Source organism: Mirounga leonina, unplaced genomic scaffold (genome assembly GCF_011800145.1).
Source record: "Mirounga leonina isolate KUSES-001 unplaced genomic scaffold, KU_Mleo_1.0 Mir_166, whole genome shotgun sequence".
NCBI classification, from domain to species: Eukaryota; Metazoa; Chordata; class Mammalia; order Carnivora; family Phocidae; genus Mirounga; species Mirounga leonina.
This window is the reverse complement of record NW_023270418.1, coordinates 29,380,724-29,408,563: the sequence shown is the minus strand read 5'-3', so window position 1 is coordinate 29,408,563 and position 27,840 is coordinate 29,380,724. Positions and strand designations below refer to the sequence as shown.

Genomic DNA, 27,840 nt, shown 5'->3' with positions numbered 1-27,840 from the left:
CACTCAAAGAAGGGGCTGTTATAACATTGTAAAGAAGCAGTTTGTCCCTGGGAGAAATAGTTTTAATTTTGCAGATTTCTACTCTCAGTTGGAGCTGAGTTTTACCATCACCAAACCTCAATGTGAGGAAAGAAAAACGACGCCCCTACCTCCACTTTGCAGATTTCTGTTTTAAGATTTCAATTTCCCCATCTTTCTTCCTTTTGTGTCTTTTATACATCGACGTTGAAACCATGAGCCTCATTAGTGATTTGAATTGTTTCTGAAGTGCGCTCTTCTTTCTTGACTGGTACAGAAAACAAGATGTACATGATGCTTCGGAGCCGGGAGACGGACTAGGTCTGGCTTCAGGCGACGCGGTCCGGTTAGGATGCCTTCCACTCCAAGTGCAAAACTGTCAAGTTACTCTTCAGATCACAAGTTATCTCCAGATTTCGTCTTCGTAAAGCAAAACCAGCTGGCGAAGTTAGGGGATCTTTACTCTTCCAGCTTTTTGTTTGTTTTTGAGTGATCTCTACACCCAACCTGGGGGCTCAAACTCGAGACCCCGAGAGCAAAAGTCGCCAACTCTTCGCACGGAACCAGCCAGGTTCTTTCCTTCCGGCTCCTTAAACTCCAGGAGAGGGCGTTCCTCCCGATGGCGCTCGGCGCGCGCTGGTGACGCCAACACTGCGCCGGAAGTACGCGCCGTGGGCTGCGGCGCTCCGCTATGGCGGCTGCTGGGGCTCGCTGGAACCATGTGTGGGTGGGCACCGAGACCGGGATCCTGAAAGGTTGGTGGCTGGGCTCGGCGTCGGGAAGTGGGGCGGGGGTATCCCCCGCTCGCGACTGCGGCGCGACTGACACCCGCCTCCCGCAGGGGTGAACCTTCAGCGCAAACAGGCGGCGAACTTCACGGCGGCAGGACAGCCGCGGCGCGAGGAGGCGGTGAGCGCCCTGTGCTGGGGCGCGGGCGGCGAGACTCAGGTGAGCGGCCGCTGTTCGGTCCCGAGCTGGGGGGCAAGGTGCGGCAGCCTCGCTTTGATCTCCATCCTGCTCTCCTTTGCCCGCAGATCCTGGTGGGTTGCGCCGACAGAACGGTGAGGTACTTCAGCACCGAGGAGGGCCGATTCCAGGGCCAGAAGCACTGCCCTGGCGGGGAGGGCACGTTCCGAGGTCTCGCCCAGGTCGACGGGTAAGACTGAGCACGTCGCTGAACGCTCAGGTCGCGGGGAGACCGTGGAGGCTCCCTCAGGAAGGCCGAATAATGACGATCAACCCATAGTGACACGGGCCGGGGCTGCGTGACAGGGACCTGTGTCCTGCCTATAACAAGCATTTATTGAACACCTGCTGAGTAACAGGCATTGGGCGAAATGCAAAGGCTGCAGGTAAACCAGACACATGAAGTACCTACCTTCATGGAGTTTGCATCCGCAAGGGTTTTGCATCCTGGCTCCATAGCGTTTTGGATGATCCTGAGCAAGTCATTTAATAGTTTAGAGTGTGTTTGAAAACTGACCCTACAATCACCAGCAATATGGTGAAGTTCCCAAAGTAAAGGATAGGAAAGTGCTAGCGGTTTAGGTAACTGGCCTAGCTTTCCTTCAAAGATAGAGAAGGCTGTGACTAGGCTGTGTAGGTTTGGTGGTGTTCCGACAAGTGAGATCTAGAAGTGTCTGTGGGTGAGACATTTGTACTGGGCCATGCAGGATGGGCAGAATTTTGACAGGAGGAGAAAGGGGTAAGTGCATTCTAGAAAGAGGCTACTGCCTGGGCAGAGGCCAAGGATTGGTGTCAGGCTACACCATATTTTGGGAAAGATAAACAGCATTTAGGGGTTGAAGCCAAGGATGCATTTTAATACAAGATGGACAAGATAGGTAGGGATTATATGTAAAGGGCTTTCAGAGCCAGGCTGAGAGATTTGCACTTGTGATTGGCAGGTGGCGGGGGGTATTGGGTTTTGAGCAAGGAGGGGTGTGGAGAATGGATTGGAAAAAGCAGTTGGGAGGCTGTCGCCACAGCCCACGCAAACAACACAGCCTGAACCGAGGTGGAGAAGGTGGGCAGATGTGAGAAAGAACATAGGCTCGGGCTCTACACATCCTGGGAGAGACTTGCTTGGCCTTCATGGGAGGGGTGTGTACTTTGAGGGACGGATCGACATTTAGTGTCTGGAACCCTGAACTGGGAACTGGAGAGAAGAAGCTGGTGTTTGACCTTGGCCAGACCCTAAATTTAGACCAGTCCCACTTCAGTCCTTTCATAGCTACTGATCCTGACTCCTGGTGATCCGCTCAAGATTGAGAAAGACCAGCGGGGCCAGGTGCCCCCAGCTGTGGAATAGCAAAGGTACTCTGCTTTGGAGTATCACAGACTTGATTTCCAGCTCTGGTTCTGACGTTTAGTTGTGTGGGCAAATCTTGTCATTTCTCAGAGCTTCAATCTCCTCACTTCCAAAACTGGTAACCCCTCCCCCCCCATCGAGGATATTAAATAACAGACCTGAAAGGAGAAAGTCTCGTTAATGTGAATCTGGGGGTGGGTCGACTGGGGCCTGGAGAAGACTTTTACACTTTTTTTTTTTTTTTAAACCTAACTCTGTCCTCCCTCTGCCTGCAGCACCCTTATCACATGTGTGGAATCTGGGATTATCCAAGTCTGGCACAACAATGACAAGGAGGCATCCTTTGACCCAGTAAGGCTCCCCTGCCTTGCTGGTGATGGTTGGGGAAGATGGGGGCCAGGGTAGGAACCAAGTGAGGGCTTTGGGGGAAGAGATTTAAAGACTCTGGAACTGCTTCTCGTCTCCCCTCTCATCTCCTGTCCTTTTCAGCTCCTGGAACTGAGTGTGGGTCCTGGGGTGTGTAGAATGCGCCAAGACCCGGCACACCCCCACATGGTTGCCACGGGTGGGAAAGAGAATGCTTTGAAGGTGTGGGACCTACAGGGGTCTGAGGAGCCTGTGTTCAGGGCCAAGAATGTAAGTGACACGGGTGGGAGGGGCTGGGGCTGAGGTCCAGGGAGGCTGAGGCCACTGACTGAGTCAGAGACCAGATGGGCTTTAGGGGATGTTGCTGACGGGCTGAAGGAAAAGCCTCTGAGCCTCCTACCACCTGCCCCCCATCTATCCACCCCCCACCAGGTACGGAATGACTGGCTTGACCTGCGGGTTCCCATCTGGGATCAGGACATACAGTTCCTCCCTGGGTCTCAGAAGCTTGTCACCTGCACAGGGTACCACCAGGTGAGGCACCATCTCACCCCTCCTGGGCTGCAGCAGCCTCCTGGAGAAACAGCCTCCCTGCACAGGCTCAGGCCTCATTGGTTGGCACAGCTGCCCTTCTCACCAGGCCCTGTCCCTGAGCTAGAGGACGCGTTTCCTCCATCCGTCCCAGTCCTGTGGCTGAGCCAGTGACCTTTTAGTGCATCCTTGGATGAGTGTTTTGGACTGTGAGCCTTCCTTTGCTTCTCACCTGGAAGGGAGGAGAGAATAGAGGGCCCCTTTCACAGTAGGAGCACAGCGTGCAGGTGGGATGAGAGGACACTGGGTGTCAAGAGAACTGGGTTCTGGTCTTGGTGCAGCCTCTGATTTGCTTTGGGACCCAGGCCTGACCCTTTCCTCTCCAGCCTTAGCTCCTCAGCTATTTTATAGGAGGGAGGAAGGGAGCGAGGGTCCAGCTGGGGATCTTTACAGCTGGCCTCACTTGAAGTCCTAAGACCCAGGCAGGATTGGGTCACTATATTTGCCCCATTTCCTTTACTCCTGCATAATGACATCTGATCTTGCTGATATGCCTCTATTCAAAACACACCCTGAGGGCTTCCTCTCTCCTCTGTTGTTCAGGCTAAATTTCTCTGAAATGCAGTACTCTCTGACAGTTGGACTGGCTTGCTTTTTCATCCCAAGGTGGGAGTCTGGAGGGATGGAATGCTCACACATGCGGACCATTCATGCTCCTAAGCAGATCTCCTCTACCCGCTCCTCCCTAACACTCAGAAAAGAGGGGGTACATTTCAGATGAGAAAGTTTCTCTAAGAGTCGGTCATAAACAAGAAAGCGGTGTGTGAAGGAGGGGGTAAAGATGTGGAGAAGCCGGGGGGGTGGGCTGCCCTTGTGATGCCTTGGTGTTTTCCAGGTCCGTGTCTATGATCCAGCCTCCCCCCAGCGCCGGCCAGTCCTGGAGGCCACCTATGGAGAGTACCCACTTACAGCCATGACCCTCACTCCTGGGGCCAAGTAAGTGTTGCGAGGACAAGGGGGGGGGGCGGCTCAGAGAGGACTCCAGGAGGCCCCTGCTGACCGCACCCGCCTCTGGCCCCCTCCGTAGTTCAGTGATCGTGGGGAACACTCATGGGCAGCTGGCAGAGATTGACCTTCGGCAAGGTGAGTGGGCCAGGGAGCCTTGCAGGAGGGCAGGGCATGGGAGGAAAGGCAGGATGCCATCTGACGGGGTGCAGGGGAGTGGTTGAGCCCTCATTCAGGTGCCTGTTGCCTGGGTTCAAATCCTGGTTTCACCAGAAGCTATGGGATCTTGGACAAGTTACTTCAGCTCCTTGTGACTTCTAGCTCCTTACCATGTAAAATGGAGATACCAATGATAACTCCTGTCCCGGTGTTACGTTGAAGAATAAATATTGAAACATAAAGTGATTGAGATAGTAAACAATTGGGGCGCCTGGGTGCCTCATTTGGTTAAGCGTCCAACTCTTGATTTCGGCTCAGGTCATTATCTCAGGGTTGTGAGATCAAGCCCCAGAATGGGCTCCACACTGGACATGGAGCCTGTCTAAGATTCTCTCTCTCTCTCTCCACCCCTCCTGTACACAAGCACGCACTCTCTCTCTCTCTTTCTCTCTGTAAAAAAAAAAAGAAACATTTAATGGTTGCTGGCTGGCCAGCTCGTGCTGATGCCCCCCCCTGCCCCCCTTCTCCAGGGCGCCTCCTGGGCTGTCTGAAGGGGCTGGCAGGCAGTGTCCGAGGATTACAGTGCCACCCTTCAAAGCCCCTACTAGCCTCCTGTGGCTTGGACAGAGTCTTGAGGGTACACAGGATCCGGAATCCACGGGGCCTAGAGCATAAGGTGAGAGCTGGCTGCCTCATGTCTCCCCATCCGTGTTTCTGTTTCAGTGTGCTTGGCTCCTTAAGGCCCTGATCTTTTGCAGGTTTATCTCAAGTCTCAACTGAACTGCCTTCTCTTGTCAGGCAGGGATAACTGGGAGGTAAGCAGCTGGGTCTGGGAATGGTGGGAGCAAGGGCACAGATGTGAGCATTTCCCTGGGGAGAGAAAAAAAGCAGCGGCTGGAACACAGACCTGGAACTCTCTGTCAAGTTACTAAACTTCTCCGAGGGGTGTTAATAGTTGTAATCCTGGGGCGCCTGGGTAGCTCAGTCGGTTAAGCGTCTGCCTTCAGCTCGGGTCATGATCCCAGGCTGCTGGGATCGAGCCCCACATCAGGCTCTCTGCTCAGCGGGGAGCCTGCTTCTCCCTCTCCCTCTGCCTGCTGCACCCCTACTTATGTGCGCTCTCTCTCTCTCTCACTGTCAAATAAATAAATAAAATCTTAAACAAACAAACAAACAATAGTTATAATCCTGACAGGGTTACTGCCAAGAGTTGATATAGGAGCATGGATGGGAATAGTGTCCGGGAGCAGGAAATAAAAGCGATTATTTCCCAGCCAGATCCTCCTTCCCTCTGCATCTGTTACTGTGCCCCTGATTCCCCCAAGTTTTCTTCCACTCACCAGGATGAGCCCCAAGAGCCCCAAGAGGCCAAAAAGGCGCTCCCAGAAGACACAGAGACAGATGAACTTTGGGCCTCCTTGGAGGCAGCTGCCAAGCGGAAGCTCCCTGATTTGGAGCCGACCCAAGGGGCTCTCCAAACCAGACGGAGAAAAAAGAAGCGGCCTGGGTCCACCAGCCCCTGAAGAGCCTGTGCTCACTTGGTAAATAAACATCTCAGCACCCACCATGACCCAGAGCGTTTTGTGATGGGAGAAAGGAAAAAGGGGTGGCTGCTCCCAGCGCTGGTGCAGTGGGATATCTGACGTCACAAAAGCCAGGCCGGGAGCCTGGCGGGCTGGCGAGGGTGGCACGGAGTTCGGGGCTGCTCGGGGCCATGGGCTGCTGCCAAGACAAGAACTTTCAGACCTCCGATGAGCCGGCCAAGGACGCCGAGTCAGAGGAAGGCGAAGGTGGGACCCAAGACACACCGACGGGGCTCGGGGAGCGGGAGAAGGGGCTGCCCGGACCGGGACCGCAGGAGGTTGGACCGGGGAGGGTAGAGCAGAGCTCAGTGGCCTCGTCATCCCCGCAGGCTTCGATGAGGACCCGCAGGACGGCCGGAATCGCAGATCGAATGAGAGCCTTTTGATCACCGTGCTGTGGCGGCGGCTATCCCTGTTCAGCCGTCGGGGGTCAAACAAGAGGCAATCAGCCCAGAATCAAAAGCAGGGGTTACAGGAGAGCAACCGGGAGGGGATCCTGGAGGAGCCGGAGAAGGGGTGACCTTCAGGTGCCCTGCTCTCAGTCTGTCCCAGCCTCCAGAGAATAAAGTTTCTAACGTGTACCTGCCCGAGTGCAAGCGCCTCCGCTGCCGGTTCTGGGCACACCGACGCGGACACCGCGGAGGTGCGGGCTCTTTAAGGCTCCTCCCCTGGGGCTGACCCAGCCCCCTGGGCCCCGGCTCTAGCTCCTCGGGGGCGGGGTTACGGGCGGCCGAGCCAATGGGAGGGCGGAGTCGCTCTGGCGTTTGGGTGGGAGGGCGTGTCTCTCGGGCCGCTGTGCTCCAAAAGGCGTGGCACCGCCCTCTCGTCACCCGGGGGTGGGGTTATTTGGGGGTGACGTGGCGGCTTCTACTTTGGTCGGATTTCGGCGGCTACAGCGCTTGGGGAGGAGGCGGTGACCATCCGGGAGACTGTGGCAGTGGTGGCGGCGGCAGGCGGCAGAGAGGAGGTAGGACTCGCTCTAGGAGGGGTCTGGCCGCCGTGTCCGCTCCGGGCAGCAGCGTTCCGGGGGCGGCGACGGGGGGGGAAGGGAACCTGGGGCGAGCGGGCAAGTCCTGCCGGCCCGGCTCGGGTGAGGGAATACTTCGCCGTCCAATCAGGAAAGCCCCTGTTGAGAAAGACGTCGGCATTAGCTAGTCAGTGATTCCAGTCCTCCAGAAGGCGGTACTTGGGCGGGGGTGGGACTTCCTGTTTCAAATAAACACCCAGAGATTTTTTTTCCCCCCCCTCCGCCCACCGAAGTGTGTACCCCTCAGGGGGTCCGTCACCGTTTCTCCCTTAGGAGTCGAAGGGATCCGCGGATACGAGAGGGCCTGGTTAAGGCCTGGGGCAGTTGCACAGGCCGGGCTGGGGCTTCGGGGCCACGGGACCTGCCTCTGGCCCTGCCCCCGCTTCACGGCCCCCGGCCCGCGCTCTGGCCGCCGGAGCCAAGTTGGTAGAGTCTGAGGAGCGGGACGGATCGGGCGGGAGAGCGGAGCCCTGCCCGCCGTGAGCCGGCCCCAGGATCTGCGGGTGGCTTTGGGCGCGAAAGCCCGTGCCAAGTGCAGAAGGGGCCCGAGAATTTACCGGGGGGGGGGGGGGATTTGCGGGGAAGGAGGCTGCCTGGGGAATGACACTCTCCCCTCCACAACAGTCCGAGGTTATGCGTCTCAATGATCCCGCGGAAACGCTACGGGTCTAAGAACACGGATCAGGGTGTCTACCTGGGTCTCTCAAAGACACAGGTCCTGTCCCCTGCAACTGCTGGCAGTAGCAGCAGCGACATCGCCCCTCTGCCCCCCCCAGTGACCCTGGTCCCTCCCCCTCCCAACACCATGTCCTGCCGGGATCGGACCCAGGAGTTCCTGTCTGCCTGCAAGTCCCTGCAGAGCCGTCAGGTAAGGACCAGGAGTGGGAAAGGCAGGAGTGAGCCTTACTGAAATCTGGGAGAGGCTGTGCTCCAGCACCGTTAATTGACATAATTTGGGGGGTGACCTGATGGAGAACTGATGCAGCTTGGAGGGGGCTGTAGGATCTACTGAGCAACAGGAAAGGAGTGGGTCAGTTATCTAGAGGCAAGGACCTAGACTGTTTTTTGAGAAATTCCACCAGAGGGTAGGGTTGCTACTCTTTGAAGGAATATCTCAGGATGAGAGGTGGCTGCAGTATATTTGGTTTGAATAAGGAACAGGTTCTAGAAAGAGCCTTTAGCTCAGAGACAGGCACTTTGAATTCTAGTTCCGGAATAGTCCTACCATAAGTTTGCTCTGTGGCCACAGGAAAGTTAGTCTAGTTGGGCCTCGGGTTTTTTGGGAGGTGTAGGGGTTTTTTTGTTTTAAAGTAGGCTTCATGTCCAGGGTGGAGCCCAGTGCAGGGCTTGAACTCATGACCCTGAGATCAAGACCTGAACTGCGATCAAGAGTCAGAGGCTTAACCAACTGAGCCACCTAGGTGCCCCTGGGCCTCAGTTTTTACATCTATAAAATGAAAGCAGTTTTTTTGATAAGTAGTTTTTTTCAAAATTACTTTGGAGTGCTTTTTTACAAATTAGATTCCCTTGTTTTAATCCAGACATCCTGAATAGAAGTGGGACCTGAGTGACTGTAATTTTAAATATTTTTACTGCTCAGCTCTTAACAAGTGCTTTTCTGTATGATCTCCAAGAGCTTTCCGGTTATCCTCTTTGATTTCCTGATTGGAGAAATAGAATGGTAATAGTGCCTATCATTTATTTAGTGCTTACAATGTAGGAGGTATCTAACTAGAATACTTTATAGCCCTTGTGTTGTTTAATTTTGGCAACAACTATAGGAGGTGTGTAGATTGTCTCCATTTTATGCAAGAGGAAACAGATGCAGGATGGTTTAAGTCACTTGCCCCAAACCTCCCAGCTAATAAGTGGTGGAGTCAAGATTTAAACCTGGGTCTACCCGTGTTCAAATGTGAGCTCTAAGTGACTACTACTGATAAAAAAAGATCGTCTGGTGGAAGTACTAGGGAGAATTTAGTGGACACCCGAGGAACAGTGAAAGCTGGAAATGGGGAGGGGGACTAAAGTGTCACCTCTTGATGTTGCATTTCAGAATGGAATCCAGACAAACAAGCCGGCTCTGCGTGCTGTCCGGCAGCGTAGTGAATTTACCCTTATGGCCAAGTAAGTTGAGAGAAGTTACGTGGTGGGGTGCTGCAGTGTCTGGGGATCAGTAGGCTTGCCTTGGGTGGCCTTGGCTGTGAGGGAGGGCCGCGTCGGTTTTGCTGGAGCTAATGTGGGAATAGGCCCTGTCCTGCCCTTTCCCGTGGTGCTCTCACTAATGCTCGTTTCCAGGCGCATTGGGAAAGACCTCAGCAACACATTTGCCAAGCTGGAGAAGCTGACAATCTGTGAGTGTTCTTGGGGTCTTTCAGAGATGGGGCAGTGAACCAGAGAGGGCTGAGGAACCGTACTCCCTGAGCCTTGTCTTTGACCTCCCCCATCGTGGCCTCATTTGTCTCTGCAGTGGCAAAGCGCAAGTCCCTCTTCGATGATAAAGCAGTGGAAATCGAAGAGCTAACTTACATCATCAAACAGGTGAGCTGCTAGCTATCAGGAACTAGCATTCTAGTCAGATCACTTTGATGAGTTCCCGTTATCATGGGGCCCAGAGTAAGTTTCTAGAGCCAGCCCCAGACATCTGCTCATCCGTTGAGTCAGTGGACACTGATTGGTTATCAACTGTGTACAGAGCACTGCTGGGCACTTGCCTCGCAAACTTGAGGCAAGATTTCCGCCTTTGGGGCTTATTGTCTACAGGAGGTGTCCAGTCCCACAAACTCATACTTACGGTTAGGAGAAGGCAAGTGGTCTAGACCTTACGAAAAGATGAATGAGACAGTTTGGGGACACTGATTTTATAGATTTTATAGAGGGAGTGAAATCTGAACTGGTTTCAAGGCTTGCAGAGAGGCAGTGGAAGAACATTCCAGACAGAGGAAACAGTGTGCACAGGGGCCCGGCTTTTAAAAGAGAAAGTTGAAGTCTGTTCAGATGTTATTTGCTCAGGGAGGCCTGTCCTGAGCATGCTGTTTAGTACTTCAGTGCTCAGACCTGTGATCTTCCTTCCTTGCTCTATTTTCTTGTTACAGCACTTGATACTTTCTAACATTCTCTGTCATTGACTTACATTTATTGGTTTTGTTTCCTCCCCTCTACCTCATCCCCCAAACCCCCAAGCAAAGAAAAAAAAGTGTAAGTGCTGTAAGAGCAGAGATTATTTTTTTTTCTTTCTGCTTGTTCCCTGATGTATCCCCAATGTCTGTAATAGTGTCTGGTATAGAGGAGGTGCTCGCTGTTTGTTGATCGGATGACTGGTCGGCAGGAGATGAGGCTGGGGGGCGCCTGGGGGACTCAGTCGTTAAGTGTCTGCCTTCGGCTCGGGTTGTGGTCCTGGGATCGAGCCCCGCATCGGGCTCCCTGCTAAGTGGGAAGACTGCTTCTCCCTTTCCCACTCCCCCTGCTTGTGTTCCCTCTCTCGCTGTGCCTCTCTCTGTCAAATAAATAAATAAACTCTTTAAAAAAAAAAAAAAAAAGGAGATGAGGCTGGGAAGGTAGGTTGGTGCTGGTTGTCAAGATCATTGTGGGCCTGGGTAAGGAGCATGGAATCACTGAATGCCATAGGCTGCAAGGACAATGAGAATCTGGCTTCTAAGTCTGTCTGAAAGACCCCTGTATAGTTGTAGCAGAATCTGTACAGTTGTGATTCCTTCTTCTCCCAGCCCAATGGCATGAGAATAAAACGTGAAGTTGAATGACCGCAGGGGGGAAAAACCAGCCCAGAGCATGGCTGAGAGGCCATGGGAGGAAGCTCTGCTGCTGTTGGTTGTGAAGGGGCGGTGACCCTGGCAAAGGCTGGGCCAGCCGTGACATGAGGCGCCGTGCGGGGTGGGGGAGAGAGGACACCATGAACTATTGGGGCGCTGTTGCATAGGCTTTGAAGATCCACTGCCTGGATTCAGACAGACAAGTTCAAATCCCAAGTCCACCGCCTATGGTGTAATGTTGGGTAAGCCACCTAACTACTCTGAGCTTCAGTTCCCTAATGAATAAAAGGGGGCTAATAACAGCACCTGCCTCAGAGGGTGGTTGCGGGGATTCAGGTGTTTGTTTTTGAAGTCACATTATTGAGTGACTTACAGCTACCTGGTTCTGGGGGATTCAGCAGTGAGCAAGACAGATGTGGTACCTGCCCTGGGGAATTTCCTTCCTTCCTTCCTTCGTTATTTATTTACTTTTTTTTTTTTTTTTTTTGAGATTGTGGGGAGGGGCAGAGAGAGGGAGAGCGAGAATCTCAAGCAGGCTCCATGCTCAGCACAGAGCCCAATGCAGGGCTCAGTCCCAACCCCGAGATCATGACCTGAGCCAAAATCAAGAGTCGGATGCTCAACTGACTGAGCCACCCAGGCACCCCAGGAATTTCCTTTCTGAATGGGTGAACAGACACTAGACAAGTAGATAGAAAAAAACAATTTTAGGATGGTGAATCCTATTAAAGAAACAAGGGACGTGAGTTCTTCAGGGTAAGGGCTTACTGTAGATGGAGGTGATCTAGGACAGCCTGTGAGAAGTGGCATTGAGACCTGAATGGTGAAGAAAAAGCCAGTCATCCAAAGATCTGGTGGGAGCACTTTCCAGAAAGTGGGAATAGCAAAGGGAAAGGCCCTGAAGGGGGGCCACCTTAGTGCATTTGATGAACACGAAGGAGGCCAGTGTGGTTGCAGCAAGTGAGAAGGAGACTGGGAGGGGATGAGGTCAGGGAAATGGGCAGCGCCAGAGCCTAGAGAGTCTGCGTCAGCCAGGTAAGGAGTTTGGCTTGTGTTCCAAATTTAGTGGAAAGCTCTTGGGAGATTTTAAGCAGAGGGATGACATGCTCCGTTTCTGGTTCAAAAGCTCACTCTTTGCTGTGTTGAGGGTGGATTGTTGAGGGCAGGCTATAAGAGGAAGGCCATTTAGGAGGCTCTTGGCGAATGTTGAGAGAAGGTGACGATATGGTCTAGGGTAGGTTTAGTAGAAAAGGTGAGCTGGGTTCTCTGTGGGCTCCCACTAGGCTCTCTATGGATTAAGGGGGAAAGAGAGGAATTGAGGATGGCTCTCCAGTGTCTGGTCTGAGCAGCTGGTGACTGGTGGTGCCATTCACCAAAATGGAAAAGGAGAGAGAAGGGGGAACAGCTTTTGGCGGGGAATTAGGACTTGTCTTCTGTGTTAAGCGTAAGGACAAAGAAAGTTGTGAGCTGATTGGCGTGCTGTGTGGCACATGGTACACAGATACAAGGCGCTCAGGGCCTGGTAAGCGACTCCTAAGTGATTGTGTTGTGGCATAGAGATGGGTTTAGGCGGTATGAGTATGTGACTTAGAAGCTTCTAGGGGCACCTGGGTGGCTCAGTCGTTAAGCGTCTGCCTTCGACTTGGGTCATGATCCTAGGGTCCTGGGATCAAGCCCTGCATCTTGCTCCCTGCTCAGCGGGAAGCCTGCTTCTCCCTCGCCCACTCCCCCTGCTTGTGTTCTCTGTCTCGCTGTCTCTCTCTGTCAAATAAATAAATAAAATCTTAAAAAAAAAACCAAAACAAGCTTCTAGCTTGGGCGCCTTGGTGGGAAGTAGTACCATTTTCTAAGCTAGAACTGTGGGAGAGGAGATTTTATGGGGAGAAACCGTGGAATGCAGTTTGGACGTGGTCCTCTAAAGAGGCTGCATCAGCTCCAAAGGACCAGACCAATCAGCAGTGGATATCGTCCATGGGTCTTGAATGGTTGTGGCTGGAATGCTAACTGGGGGGACTATTGGAGGAATTCTAGAAGTTGACTAATCTAGTTTGTCTTCAGCCTGTTCCTTGAACTCACTATTCCTGACCTCTTCTCCCCCCTCCCCCCCAATCCCCTGGGCAAACTTTCTCTGCCACTCCCCGGCTACTTCCTTCGTCTCTCTTGTCTTCCCTGGCCCTTGGCAAGCCAGATCAGGGAGTGGAGGATGCCTTGGTCTGGTGTAGAAAGCCTGGCTATGCTACTTTACCTTCCCTTCTCCTGACAGCTGCATATGTGTTTTGCTGGTCAGCATGCTCTGGGTGTGAGATTTTGGCCTTCAAAGTAGTTCTGTGGCCACGTGCCTGGCCTCACAGGATGGAGTTGAGCTATAGGGTGAAGGGGGTAAACAAGTCATTTATTTAGAAATGGATGAGACCAGATTTCACCTCTTCTGTCTCTACTCAGCAGGGACTGAGCCAGAACAAAGTCTGGAGCTTGGAACGTCCCAGCAGGCCCTTCTGGTCTGACTTCGAAATACCCTCACTCCTGCTCATAGCTTCCACTCTGTCCTCCCTGCCAGAACTGTCCATGTGGGAGAGACATTGGCTGAGGACACCTTGGTTAACAGTTTTTCTGTTGGCTCTCCCTAGGACATCAATAGCCTCAACAAACAAATTGCCCAGCTTCAGGATTTCGTGAGGGCCAAGGGCAGCCAGAGCGGCCGGCACCTGCAAACTCATTCCAACACCATCGTGGTCTCCCTGCAGGTGGGGGAACCTGGGATCAGTGGAGGGGGACGCAGAAGGGAGAAAGGTGTTGTCTTCTCTGGCTGACCCTCTCTCCTTTTTTTCTAGTCAAAACTGGCCTCGATGTCCAATGACTTCAAATCAGTTTTAGAAGTGAGGACAGAGGTAAGAAGAATCTGTGTGAGGAGGAGTAGGAACCGGGGTAAGGGTCCAAGGGGGAAATGGGGAAGGAACAAGTGGAGGGGTGAGGATAACAGCATCCTAGGCCAACAGGAGGGTCTCTCTCTCTCTCTAACATGCCTGCTTCCCAGAGGCCTCAGGAGCTTTGCATTTCTTCCCCAATCCCAGAACCTGAAGCAGCAGAGGAACCGGCGGGACCAGTTCTCCCGAGCACCCGTGTCAGCCCTGCCTCTGGCCCCCAACCACCTGGGTAAGTCAACGGCAATGTGGGGAGTTCTGAGGGCTAAGACTCGGTTACTTGGGCTGTGATGGCATTCTCTAACCCTGTGAGGGCAGGGCTCACTTAGGAGAATGGACAGGCCAGGGAGACGCCAGGATTTCTCTTTCAGAGGTCAAGCCCGATCGCTGGCATTCATGATCCGCACTTAGTCTTCCACATTCTCAACTGTCGGGGCTGAATTCAGTCATGTGCAGTAGAATGACTGTTTCTAATATTTTTATTATTCGTTCACATTCTCTCATTTAATTTTCACCACCGCCCTCTGAGAAAGCCATTATTATTATGCCTTATTTAAAGGGGAGGAAACTGAGGCCCAGAGAGGTTAAATGACTTGTCCAGGGTCACAAGGCTAGTAAGTGCCAGAGCTGGAACTCAAACTCAGAGCACGTGGGCTTTGAACCTGCTTTCAAGTAGGAAGAATGCCTTTTCTTTCTTTCCCCAGGGGGCAGTGCTGTGGTTTTGGGGGCGGAGTCCCGTGCCTCTGGGGATGTGGCCATTGACATGATGGACTCTCGGACCAGCCAGCAGCTGCAGCTCATTGATGAGCAGGTACCTGGGCTCTGAACCGGGGAGGAGATGCTCCTCTGTTACCCCCAGTGGGCGGCTAGCAAGTGTTTGAAATGTGCCTTGAGTAGAGTGGCAAGCTAGGAGGGTCCTAAAGAGGCAGGCCCTTGCCTGAGGAAGCTCCTTGTGCTCACGTGCACTCTCTCTCCTCTGAAGGATTCCTACATCCAGAGCCGGGCAGACACTATGCAGAACATCGAGTCCACAATTGTCGAGCTGGGCTCCATCTTTCAGCAACTGGCACACATGGTTAAGGAGCAGGAAGAAACCATTCAGAGGTGAGACTCTCTTTCACCCCAGATAGAAGAGCCTTCTCTTCCCTGTGGGGTGGCATCCTAAAGGTCCCCAGGGACAGCTTGATGCCCTTTGGAAGAGTAGAGTGAATCTGGCCTACCCACAGGATTCATTCAACAAGTGTTTATGGAGCGCCTGTTTCTTGTCAGGCGCTGTTCTAGGTGCTGGTGATACAGCAGTGAGTATAACAGTGAAGTCTCTCTAGTGTAGGTGTGGAATTCAGGAGCATGGGTGAGGATAGCTGTTCAAAAGAGTTGACAAGAAATTTCCTAGTAATGATAAGGTCTATGTGGAGAATTACAGTGGCACGATGTGTTAAGAAAGGGACTGAGTAGTTCTATCAGTGGACTCCCGACGCTTCTTCCGTAGTTTCGGCTATTGTAGATAATGCTGCAGTGAATATAGGGGTGCATATATCTTTCTGAGTTTGTGTTTTCTTTTCCTTTGGTTAAATGCCCAGAAGTGGAATTACTGGATCATGTGGTAGTTCTATTTTTAATTTTTTGAGGAACCTCCATACTGTTTCCCAGAGTCGCTGTATTAGTTTGCATTCCCACCAACGGTGCGCGAAGGTTCCTTTTCTCCACATCCTCACCAGCACCTGTTGTTTCTTTTTTTAAATGCTAGCCATTCTGACAGGTATGAGGTGATATTTCATTGTAGTTTCGATTTGTATTTCCCTTATGATGAGTGGTGTTGAGCATCTTTTCATGTGCTTCTTGGCCATGTGGATTTCTTCTTTGGAAAAGCGTCTATTCAGACCTTCTGCCCATTTTTTAATTAGTTTATTTTATTTATTTATTTATTTGCTGTTGGGTTATATGAGGTTTGGATATTCACCCCGTATCGGATAAATGATTTGCAAACTTCTCTCCTTTTCAGTAGGCGAGAACTTTGATAGTTTTCTTCTCTGTGCAAAAGCTTTTTAGTTTGATGTACTCCCATTTGTTATTTTTGCTTTTGTTGCTCTTGCCTATGGAATCAGGTCCAAAAAATATTGCTAAGTGATGTCAAGGAGCCTGCCACCTGTGTTCTCTTATAGAGTTTTTATGGTTTCAGGTCTTACATTCAAGTCTTTCATCCATTGTGAGTTCATTTTCATGTGTGGTGAAAGCAATCAGTCCAGTTTCGTTCTCTACTTGTAGCCGTCCCGTTTCCCCAACACCGTTTGTTGGCGAGCTGTCTTGCCCATTTATATCCTTGCCTCCTTTGTTGTAGATTAATTGATCATACATGTGAGAGTTTATGGCTGGGCTCGCTCTTCTGTTCCATTGATCCGTGTGTCTGTGATCTGTGTGTCTGATTGGTGTGCCAGTAGCATGCTATTTTTTGTTTTTTTTTTTAAGATTTTATTTAATTTTTTTTTTTTTTTAAGATTTTATTTATTTATTTGAGAGAGAGAGAATGAGAGACAGAGAGCAGGAGAGGGAGGAGGGTCAGAGGGAGAAGCAGACTCCCTGCTGAGCAGGGAGCCCGATGTGGGACTCGATCCCGGGACTCCAGGATCATGACCTGAGCCGAAGGCAGTCGCTTAACCAACTGAGCCACCCAGGCGCCCTAAAGATTTTATTTATTTATTCATGAGAGAGAGAGAGAGAGAGGTAGAGGGAGAAGCAGGCTCCCTGCGGAGCGGGGAGCCCGATGCGGGACTCGATCCCAGGACCCTGGGATCATGACCTGAGCTGAAGGCAGACGCTTAACCGACTGAGCCACCCAGGTGTCCCTAGCATGCTGTTTTGATGACTGTAGTTACATAGTATAGTTTGAAATCAGGGAGTGTGGTACCTCCAGCTTTGTTCTTTCTCGAGATTGCTGTGGCTACTAAGGGCTTTGAGTCCATAAAAATAGTGTACTTTTTTTTTTTTAAGATTTTATTTATTTATTTGAGAGAAAGAATGAGAGACAGAGAGCATGAGAGGGAAGAGGGTCAGAGGGAGAAGCAGACCCCCCACTGAGCAGGGAGCCTGATGTGGGACTTGATCCCGGGACTCCAGGATCATGACCTGAGCTGAAGGCAGTCACTTAACCAACTGAACCACCCAGGCGCCCCAATAGTGTACTTTTTAATAAGGTTGGATTTAGGCTTACCATTTTACTGTTTGCTTTCTCTTTCTTTTTCGTGTTTTTTGTCCCTTTTTTCCTCTTTCCCTATCTTCTTTTGAACAACTGAAATTTTTTTCAAAATTCCACCAAAAAAATTTTTATTGGTATTTTAGTTATATGTCATTGCCTTTTTTTTTTTTAAGTGGCTGATCTAGGGATTACAGCGGGCATCATTGGCTCTCACAGCCTACTTTATATAAAGTGCAGGAACTTTAGGGGGTGCCTGAGTGGCTCAGTCAGTTGGAGTCTGACTCTTGATTTCAGACCAAGTCATGATCCTCAGGATCATGAGATCCAGTCCTGTGTTGGGCTCCATGCTGAGTTTGGAGCCTGCTTGAGATTCTCTCTCTCCCCCTCTCTCTGCCCCTCCCCCCTGCTTGTGCGCATGTGCGTGCTTACATGCGTGCACTCTCTCTCTCAAAAAAATAAAAAACCAAAAAATAAAATGTAAGAACTGTGCAACTCTGTCATGTAGCCTTTATGCTCTAATTGTCCTATCTGTTGCACCTTACATACCTTTGAAATCCCATAATCCAGTATTACATAATTTTTATTTTACAGAAATTAAGGAGAAAAAATTGTCTTTCATATTTACTTCTATGTTTACGATTTCCTTTTTTTTTTTTCTTCCAAATTATTATCTAAATTCTAGTTAGTGGAGCCCCTGGGTAGCTCAGTCAGTTAAGCGTCTGCCTTCAGCTCGGGTCATGATCCCGGGTCCTGGGATTGAACCCCGCATTGGGTTCCCTGCTCAGCGGAGTCATTTTCACCTTTTCCCTCAGCCGCTCCCCCTGCTTGTGCTCTCTCTCTAATGAATAAATAAAGATTTATTTATTTCGGGGAGGGGGTGGGACAGAAGGAAGGGAGAGCAGCAGACTCCCTGCTGAGCATGGAGCTGAAGGAGCCCAACATGGGACTCTATCCCAGGACCCAGAAGATTATAACCTGAGCTGAAATCAAGAGTCAGCAGCTTATCTGACTGAGCCAGCCAGGCACCCCAGTTCTGTTGTTTTACTTTCCTTTTATCTGAACATTTCTTTATTTCACTTTCATTCTCTCTTTCTCTTTTTTGTTTTGTGTGTGTGTAAGATTTAATTTATTTGAGAGAGAGAGAGAGAGAGCATGAGTGGTGGGGAGGGGCAGAGGGAGAGGGAGAAGCAGACTCCCAGTTGAGCAGGGAGACCCAAGTGGGGCTCGATCCCAGAAGCCTGAGATCATGACCTGAGCCAAAGGCAGACGCTTAACCAACTGAGCCACCTAGGTGCGTGCCCCCCCTTATGTTTTTAAGTAGACCCTATGCCCAACATGGGGCCTGAACTCGCAACCCTTAGATCAAGAGCTGCACACTTTACCTACTGAGCCAGGTGCCCCCTTCATTCTTGAAGGATGTTTTCCCTGGATATAGAATTCTGGGTTTATAGTTTCACTCTTTAGGCACTTTAGATGTATCACTCTACTGTCTTGGTCTTTCTCATTCTTAATGAGAAGGCGGTGGTAACTTTAATTGTGTATGTAATGTGTTTTTCTCTGGCTGCTTTTCAGGTTTTTGTTTTGTTTTGTTTTGTTTGTCTTCGGTTTTCAGCCTTTGACTATTTTAGCAGTCTCCAAATGTCATTTTCTTTGAACTTCTCTTTTTTGGGATTCTCTGAGCTTCTTGAATCTGTACGTTTATGTCTTTCACAAGTTTAGGAAACGTTTGGCCATTATTTACTCAGACTGTGCCCAATTCCTCAGACTGTTTCAGTGTTCTCAGTTTGGTAAGAGGGAGGGCCAGTAGCGGAGAGAGGGGGAGGAGATGTGAGAGGGGGAGGAATCCACACGGCTGCGCGTTCCTGCCCACTTGCTCTTAGGCCTTAGATCGGCAACATCTGATCTTGGTTGATCTTTATTTCCCACAGCACCTCTGAGTGCTTTCACCCTAGGTTATTGATCATGTGAGATGGGGTGAACACCTATATTTGCATAAAGCACGTTTCCCAGTACCAGCCCATTAAGCGTCCTCACCTATTTAATTGGGCAAGGTAAAGAAGATAGGCCCTGGCCTCACACTTGGAGATCCTGATTCCATAGATAATGAGTGGACTGGACCTCCAGGAATTTCCATTTTATATAAGCTCATAGGGGGTTCTCATGAGCATCCAAGTTTGAGAACCACTAGTTAACAGGATGTTTGTTTGTTTATTTATTCATTAACTATGGTATCAGCCATTTATAAGGTGCTATGAGTCTAGCCATCTTGGTCCTGGAATCAAGAGACTTCAAAAGACTGATTCTTAACCTGGTTCAACTGAGACCTAGGGACCTCCTTACTGGGTTGTTCCATAAACACTGTAGCTCCTCAGGCTGTGATGTATTTTGAATATTAGAATATCATTATAGATTCAGTGAAACAGAATTATAAAAGATATTTGGATTTGGGACGCCTGGGTGGCTTAGTCAGTTGGGCATCTGCCTTCGGCTCGGGTCCTGGGATCAAGTACCGTGTGGGGCTCCTTGCTCAGCGGGGAGCGTGCTTCTCCCTCTGCCTGTAGCTCCCCCTGCTTGTGCTCGCTTTCTCTCTCTCTGTCTGATGGATAAATGTAAAGTCTTAAAAAAAAAAAAAAAAGATATTTGGGTTCTTTCTCCATTGCATATGTGTTTTATTTACTTATTTATTTATTTTAAAGATTTTATTTATTTATTTGACAGAGAGAGAGATAGCGAGAGCAGGAACACAAGCAGAGGGAGTGGGAGAGGGAGACGCAGGCTCTCCGCGGAGCAGGGAGCCCGATGCGGGGCTCGATCCCAGGACCCTGGGATCATAACCTGAGCCGAAGGCAGACGCTTAACAACTGAGCTACCCAGGTGCCCCACATATGTGTTTTAAATAGTTAACATTAGGGACGCCTGGGTGGCTCAGTCGGTTAAGCGTCTGCCTTCGGTCCAGGTCATGATCTCAGGGTCCTGGGATCGAGCCCCACATTAAGCTTCCCGCTCAGTGGTGAGTCTGCTCCCTCTTCCTCTCTCTCTGTTCTCTCTCTCACTCTCAAATAAATAAAATCTTAAAAAAATATAGTTAACATTATATGCATTTGCATGCAACTTTATATTCTAGCCTTCCTTGAAAGAGCGTCTGAAGTATCTTTCAGTGTTAGTCTTCATTTGTTCATTGGTTTAGCAAACATTTGTTGCTGCTGTGAGCTAGTCCTGCTGGATCTGGGGATAGGAAGGTGAAAGACCATTCCAGTCTTTGTGAAGCTCATGTCTAGTAGGAGAGACATACACTGAGTTACAGTTCAGTATGGTAAGGGCAGGAAGAGAAGGAGGTAAGGGAACTCAGACCAGGTACCTCTCCTAGAAATAAAAGATACCAACCCAAGTTCTGAGGAGGAATGCCAGCCAAAGAAAGGGAAAGGAAAGGCCAATCTACGTTGGTGGAAAACCAGCTGAGAAATGAGAAAGGGCTTGGGTGGCTTCCAGGAATGCAGAATTACTGCACATGGCAGGGGGAGTGGTGAGGGAGGAAGCTGGAGAGGCAGGGCCAGATCACAAAGGACCTGTGTGCTGTAGCAAGAAGTTCATTCTCGGAGAGAACACAGGGAGAAGTAGATGGATGCTGGGGGTGAGGGGAATGAGCTTTGTTCTGGACATGCTGACAGACTCAATGGGACCTCCAAGTGGCATTTGATGTGTGGTCTGAAGCTCAGCAGAGAGGGCTGGGCTGGAGATAAGAACTTGGGGGAGTCAGTGGCCTCCTGGTGAAACCGTGGACATAGACGAGACCATCCAGAGACAGTGGGTAAAGTGAGAAAAAGGATAGGACAGATCCCCATGGGTCCAGGAATATGGGGAGAAGGGAAGGATTTGTCCAGGAGGCTGAGGAGGACGGCTAAGGAAGATGAGAAAAGAAAGCGGAGAGAAATGTGTCCTTAGAAGCTGAGGCGGTGGGGGTTTTGGGAAGAAAGGAGTGGTTATTTCTCAGTGCCCCCTGAAAAAGGAAGTGTGAGGCAAGGCTCCAGGGTGTTCAGGGGGCGGCAGGGCTGGAATTAATTGGATCAGTGCAGCAACTTCAGTTGAATGGTTCAGAAGCAATTTTACAGAGGATTGGAAACACAAAAGGGAAATAACAAAAGAGAGAAAAGTTGTGGGCAACTATATGTACAAGAAAGTGAGATTTTGAAAGGATGAAATTATTATTGTATTTATTTTTTTAGAAGATCCTATTTATTTGAGAGAGCGTGTGCACATGAGGGAGGGAGGGGCAGAGGGAGAGGGACATAGACTCCCCACTGAGTAGGCACCCCCCCCCACCCCCAAGGATGAAATTTTTTAAATAGACCTTCTGTTTGCTTCCTGCATGCCAGTGGATTGAAATTTGAGCACCCTCTTTAGAAACCACTGATTTAGTCCAAAGTTCTTCAGTATGTAGATTCCTGGGCCCCATCCTAGACTTTCTGAATAGGAGACATGAGAATTTGCATTTTGGGGATGCTCAACAGGTGATTCTTATTTTTTCTAAGGTATGAAAACTGCTGATCTGTTACTCCTTCATTTCCGTTTGCACCCCAATTTGTAAATTACAAAATTTCTAACTAGAAAAGTTGAGAGGGGGACACCTGGGTGGCTCAGTTGGTTAAGCGACTGGCTTCAGCTCGGGTCATGATCCTGGGGTCCTGGGATCAAGCCCCACATCAGGCTCCCTGCTCAGCGGGGAGCTTGCTTCTCCCTCTCCCTCTGCCCCTCCCCTTGTGCCTGTGCTCTCTTGCTGTCAAATAAAATCTTAAAAAAAAAAAAATTTTTTTAGAAAAGTTGAGAGGATCGTACAAATGAACAACTATGTTCCTTTCACCCAGATTTGCCCACTTAATATTTTCTCACATTGGCTTTCCCTCTTTTTTTTTCCTCTGAACCATCTGAAAGTGCAAAGATCATGACATTTTTATCCCTAAAGACTTCAGCACGCACCTGCCCAGAATTGGTATTCTCCTGAACAGCCGCGATGCCATTATCATACCTAAGAAAACAAACAATTCTCTGTCATTACCCGGTACTTAGTCCATACTGAAATTTCCCCAGCTGTTCCAAAAAAAGTGCTTTTAGCTTTTTTCCTTGAATTTAAGGCCCAGGCAGTAGTCACACGTGGCATTTGTTATGTCTCTAAATCTGCCTTCTGTTTTGCTTCTCGTGACATTGACTTTTCTTCGAAGAGGCCAGTGCCTCTTGTAGAAAGTCCTGCATGTGTATTTGTCCAGTGTTTCTTTGTCATCAGATCTAGGTTGTAGATTGTTGGCCAGCTACATAGGTGATTATTATCAGTAGGCACTTGATGAGGTTATCCTTTTATTGGTGATGCCAAGTTTGGTCACTTGTTTAATGTGACCATACAACTAAGTCATCTATGGAGTGACACTTCAAGTCCATGTGAACGTCAAGCTCCTTAGACCCGTGATGGTCCTTGCCTGATTCATTCGTGACTTTGTGTGTGGCCAAGTGGCAGTTTTCTATTTCATCCCTTCTACATTTATTAGCTGGCATCCTTCTGTAAAGCAGGAACCTTCTCTCTTTAAACATTACTAGGAATAGGGGCGCCTGGGTGGCTCAGTCGGTTAAATGTCTGCCTTTGGCTCAGGTCATGATCCCAGGGTCCTGGGATCGAGCCCTGCATCGGGCTCCCTGCTCAGCAGAAGGCCTCCTTCTCCCTCTTCCACTCCCCCTGCTTGTGTTCCCTCTCTTGCTGTGTCTCTCTCTGTCAAATAAATAAATAAAATCGTTAAAAAAAAAAAAATTACTAGGAATAACGGATTTCTTTTTCATATCCGATGTATTATAATCCATTACCATCATTGTTTTTCATTACAGTCAGATTTCCTAAACCTGGCCACATGGAGCTCCTTTTTTTTTTTTTTTAAGATTTATTTATTTATTTGAGAGAGAGAGAGAGAGAGAGAGTTCACGCATGCATGCACGTGCAGGGGTGGTGAGAGGGGCTGAGAGGGAGGGAGAGGGACAGGCAGACTCTAAGCTGAGTGGGGAGCCTGATTCAGGACTCAGTCTCACAACCCTGAGATCATGACCTGAACAGAAGTCAGGAGTCGGACACTTAACCGACTGCGCTGTCTAAGCACCCTGAGACTCCAGCTTCTTTTTTTTTTTTTTTTAAGATTTTATTTATTTATTTATTTGAGAGAGAGAGAGAAACAGCATGAGAGGGGATAGGGTCAGAGGGAGAAGCAGGCTCCCCGACGAGCCAGGAGCCCGATGTGGGACTTGATCCAGGGACTCCGGGATCATGACCTGAGCCGAAGGCAGTCGCTTAACCAACTGAGCCACCCAGGCGCCCCTTCTTTTTTTTTTTTTTTTAAAGATTTTATTTGAGAGAGAGAACGAGCATGAGGAGGGGGGAGAGGCAGAGGGAGAAAGAAAGGGAGAAGTAGACTATCCACTGAGCAGGGAGCTCGATGTGGGGGCTTGATCCCAGGACTCTGGGATCATGACCTGAGCCGAAGGCAGATGCTTAACCGACTAAGCCCCCCAGGCACCCGGAGACTCCAGCTTCTTAATGCTTGTTTCCTTCCCTCTATAATTTTACTTTCTCTCCATAAGACATTCCTTCATCCTCTTCACCGTGCTTTTTCCCTGTTTTCTTCAGCTTCTCCTTTCCAAGCCACATTTTCTGCCCCCCCCCGTTCTGTCTTCTGCTCCGCACTATTATGAGTGTCCCACGGATCCCTAATCCACCCCCCCGCCCTGAGTTCCCTCCTTTTAGTTTTCATTCATGGACTCTCATTTAAAATCTTTCTTATGCCAGACTGCATTTACTGTGTATCTGTTTTTGTTAAGCAAAGCCATTCATGATTGCTGAGATGGGCTTTCTTGGGTATGAAATGACAGTTGCACCCACACTGAGAAATGAAATTACAGCCCAAAGGAAGGAAACCTGATACTTTAGTTAGCCACTCTGACACAAATAGGGAATCATGTACAGTCCAGGCTCCTGTGGTTGAAAAATTTTTTAAGTGTATTTACTTATTTAATCTCTATACCTAATGTGGGGCTCGAACTCATGACCCTGAGATCAAGAGTCGCATGCTCTTCCATTTTTTTTTGTAAAGATTTATTTATTTGGGGTGCTTAGGTGGCTCAGTTGGTTAAGCATCTGACTCTTCAGCTCAGGTCATGATCTCCTGTTGTGAGATGAAGCCCGGCATCAGGCTTCATGCTCAGTGGGGAGTCTGCTTCAGATTCTCTCTTTCCTCTCCCTGACCCCCTCCCCGGTCTCTCTAAAATAAATAAATAAAATCTTTTTTTAAAATTAATTAATTAATTTATTTGACAGAGAGAGAGACCCAGCAAGAGAGGGAACACAAGCAGGGGGAGTGGTAGAGGGACAAGCAGGTTTCCCCCCAAGCAGGGAGCCCAATGCGGGGATCCTGGGATCATGACCTGAGCCGAAGGCAGACGCTAAACGACTGAGCCACCCAGGCGCCCCATAAATAAAATCTTAAAAAAAAAAAAAAAGATTTATTCATGAGAGAGGATGCGAGCAGGTGGAGGGGCAGAGGGAGAGAGAAAGAGTCCCAGCAGACACCCCACCAAGCGTGGGGCCTGACCCAGGGCTCAACCCCAGGACCTGGAGATCATGACCTAATCCACAACCAAGAGTCGGAAGCTCAGCTGACTGAGTCATCCAGGTGCCCCAAGAGTGGCATGCTCTTCTGACTGAACCAGCCAGGTGCCCCTGGGCTCCTGTATTTGGACAGAGAGTAGTTCACAGGCCTCATGACAAACTTCTGAGGACCTGGGGCTTGCAGCCACTGGTCCAGGCTTTCCTTTCCTATTCCAGCTGGATTACCAGGCTCCCAGCTTTTCTGTCCTCACAGCTCACCGTGGTCTCTGCTCCCAGGGCCTCCCTTTGCAAAGACCAGGATTTGTATTGGGTTTTCAGGATTGCATATGCAGGGTGGCCGGGAAATGTTTTATTTTCCTCAGGAGTCTCTCAAGAGATGGCCCTTTCTTTTTCTTTCTTTTTTTTTTTTTAAGATTTTATTTATTTATTTGACAGAGAGAGAGAGACCGTAAGAAAGGGAACACAGCAGGGGAGTGGGAGAGGGAGAAGCAGGCCTCCCGCTGAGCAGGGAGCCCAATGTGGGGCTCGATCCCAGGACCCTGAGATCATGACCTGAGCCGAAGGCAGATGCTTAACGACTGAGCCACCCAGGCGCCCTGAGATGGCCCCTTCTTTGAGGACTTCTCTGTACCCTGGAGAGACTTTTTTTTTTTTTTTAAAGATTTTATCTATTTATTTGAGAGAGAGAGAATGAAAGATAGCACGAGAGGGAAGAGGGTCAGAGGGAGAAGCAGACTCCCCGCTGAGCAGGGAGCCCGACGTGGGACTCGATCCTGGGACTCCAGGATCATGACCCGAGCCGAAGGCAGTCGCTCAACCAAGCCACCCAGGCACCTGAGACATGTTTTCTTTTTTTTGTTTTTTAAGATTTTATTTATTTATTCATTAGAGACAGAGAGAGGCAGAGGGAGAAGCAGGCTCCCAAGGAGCAGGGAGCCCGATGCGGGACTCAATCCCAGGACCCTGAGATCATGACCTGAGCCGAAGGCAGACGCTTAACCATCTGAGCCACCCAGGCGCCCCCCGAGACATGTTTTCTTAATTGTAGGGTTTTTCTTATCTCCTGACTTCCTGTCCATATCATTAAGTTTTTCTTCCTGTCTCACTCAGTACTGGGATTTTCCTGACTGTAATGGTCTGTGAGCGTTTTCTCCCGTATTACAAATGCAATATTATGTATTAGACAAAAATCAATAAAGATGAGCAAAAAATTATAATAGCTAACATTCTGGGGGCTCTTAGTGTGGGTTGGCAACGCACTTTGTGTTTGTTAACTCATTTGAGAGGCCGACAACAACCAGAGATGTAGGGTTGGGGTTATCCTCATTTTCCCTCCTTTGCAGTTGAAGAAAGTGAGTCTGGAGGTTAAATGACTGGCTCAGAATCACAAGCTGATAAGTTGCAGAGCTGATCTTCAAACCAGAGCCAAGACTTGTTTGTGTTACCCTTCCAGAGCTTTTCCTATATACAAGCATATATACACAAAAATGGGATCGTATTGTATGTAAAATACTTTTTATTCCCATATATTGTGACCATCTTTCCATGTTGGTAAATCTCCTTCAACAGCATTCTCTTTAATCCAGTGTTCTTCTGTTTCCTCTTCTTTCGGCCCTATACCCAGGATCGACGAGAACGTGCTGGGAGCCCAGCTGGATGTTGAGGCCGCCCATTCAGAGATCCTCAAGTACTTCCAGTCGGTCACCTCGAACCGGTGGCTCATGGTCAAAATCTTCCTCATCCTCATTGTCTTCTTCATCATCTTTGTGGTCTTCCTTGCCTGAACCCTCTCCACTCTGAGGCACTCCGTGGGGGTTCGGAACCCCTTTGGGAGGGCAGGTGGCCAGTGTTGCCACTGAGCCTGTGCAGGGTGCTTGGGAGAAAGGCCCTGTTTCCCTGGAACTGCTGAGAATGGCCACTGCCCCTGACCCCTGACCCTTTGCCTCTGGCCACCCTGTCCTCCCCTCACCGCCCTCAGGCCCTCGAAACACACACGGTTCTGGATTTGTACTCTGCTGCGAGGTGGCTGGAAGGGAGCAGAAGCCACCTGGGGGGCAGTGGGGGAGGTTGTCTCCACTAGGTAGGAGATTTTTAGAAACTCCCCAGCCTTTTCCAAAGGAAACTTTGGCAGCAAGGGGAGATGATGCCCTTTCCCACCTTCCTGAGAGTGAGGAGAGGAAGTGAAATTGCTCCCCCCAGCCCCCCCCCGGGACCAACTTTCCCATCTGGGTTAGAATTTGACCTCTTTCTTCTTCCTCTCTCCACCACGTGAAGCAGGGGGGGGGGCCCTGAGCCCCTCGGCTGCCTGCACAACCCCAACTTTGGCTGCTGGTGACTCTCAATCTGCCAAATGCGCTGCAGCCCGTTTTCTCCCAATTACAGCAAGACTGTCAGCCTCGCTAGCCATGTCGTCATTTCTGGGTGGGAGCGTCGAAGGGCCTTCACAGCCAGTGGAGTGAGCGCACTGCCCGGTACCAGAACTGAGGCTGGGCTGATGGCTCGAAGGGCCAAGCTTTGGGCCCTGTGCACACAGCTGCCTCCGGGCAGGGAACACCCAGGTGCAGCAGCACTTCATGAGCATGGAAACTTCCCTTCAAAGGGGGAAGCACGACCCCAGCATGGGTCCCTGATTGGTGGCAACTTCCAGGATCATCTCCAGCAGTATTTGTACGTGTTTCAGCTGCATGCTCCAACCAGCTGGCCCCCATTTTTCCTTGAGCTGGATGACACAGGAGCTCTGCCTGCTGCCAGGAGTGAAAGGTGAAGAACTTGTTCCCAGCTCCAGCTGAGGCTCTTGGTCCCCTCCAAGCCCCTCACCAAATCCAAGCCAGTCACAGGAGGATGGAGGAGAAACCTGCCTGGAACGCCCACCCTCCAGGGAGGTTAATACACTTCTTGGTGTTATTCTGAGGTTACTGGGGTCCCCCCACATCTCACACAGCCCAGAGGAAGCTCAAGCTACAGAGAGAACAATCACAACTCTGAAAGCTGACCCTAGAACGTCGGGGGTGGGGGGGCAGTCTAGGAGAACCTTTTGTCTTTTCTAGCCCAGGCATTTTACTATTTCCTCTCTCCCAGGCCTCTGGTCAGAGGTGGTCTTGCTTGCATCTTCACTGCCCAACTGACACAAACTGTGGTTCTGGTACAGCACCTCAGTGGTGGATGGGGAGGTTGTGAAGACAATTGCTTGTGAAAGCCAGAAAAATGGTCTGTTCATTTGACATGGCAACTCTTCTTGGGAGGATGCATAGATCGGAAATTCATTTATTTCCCAAGTGTTTGTTGAGTTCTTGGTACATGCAAGGCAGGGTACTGAGCCAGGA

At 50.0% G+C, this 27,840-nt stretch overlaps 3 protein-coding genes across 5 annotated transcripts; all 3 read left to right on the top strand.

The window, feature by feature from the left end:
- The first annotated feature begins 345 nt into the window (after positions 1 to 345).
- Positions 346 to 5,954, top strand: WDR74 (WD repeat domain 74). The gene is made up of 11 exons (XM_035013065.1): positions 346 to 773; positions 860 to 966; positions 1,053 to 1,174; positions 2,605 to 2,680; positions 2,819 to 2,965; positions 3,128 to 3,229; positions 4,122 to 4,222; positions 4,314 to 4,369; positions 4,921 to 5,066; positions 5,149 to 5,205; positions 5,734 to 5,954. The coding sequence occupies exons 1-11, from the start codon at positions 710 to 712 to the stop codon at positions 5,911 to 5,913; spliced, it is 1,158 nt and encodes a 385-aa protein (XP_034868956.1). The 5' UTR covers positions 346 to 709; the 3' UTR covers positions 5,914 to 5,954.
- Positions 5,955 to 5,967: 13 nt separating this feature from the next.
- Positions 5,968 to 6,712, top strand: LOC118015963 (testis-expressed protein 54-like). Its single transcript, XM_035013068.1, has 2 exons — positions 5,968 to 6,180; positions 6,303 to 6,712. Exons 1-2 carry the CDS (start codon positions 6,105 to 6,107, stop codon positions 6,491 to 6,493), a joined length of 267 nt encoding a protein of 88 aa, XP_034868959.1. The 5' UTR covers positions 5,968 to 6,104; the 3' UTR covers positions 6,494 to 6,712.
- A 96-nt stretch (positions 6,713 to 6,808) lies between these two features.
- Positions 6,809 to 26,915, top strand: STX5 (syntaxin 5). Of its 3 annotated transcripts, none has more exons than XM_035013062.1 (11): positions 6,809 to 6,940; positions 7,777 to 7,868; positions 9,054 to 9,124; positions 9,296 to 9,351; positions 9,468 to 9,538; positions 13,395 to 13,511; positions 13,599 to 13,655; positions 13,839 to 13,920; positions 14,393 to 14,499; positions 14,671 to 14,792; positions 26,142 to 26,915. In XM_035013062.1, exons 2-11 carry the CDS (start codon positions 7,806 to 7,808, stop codon positions 26,299 to 26,301), a joined length of 906 nt encoding a protein of 301 aa, XP_034868953.1. In that variant the 5' UTR covers positions 6,809 to 6,940; positions 7,777 to 7,805; the 3' UTR covers positions 26,302 to 26,915. The 3 variants fall into 3 exon arrangements, with proteins under 3 accessions (XP_034868953.1, XP_034868954.1, XP_034868955.1); XM_035013063.1 differs by having other exon boundaries at positions 7,625 to 7,868; XM_035013064.1 differs by having other exon boundaries at positions 6,871 to 6,940; positions 7,710 to 7,868; positions 26,142 to 26,866.
- Positions 26,916 to 27,840: the final 925 nt, after the last annotated feature.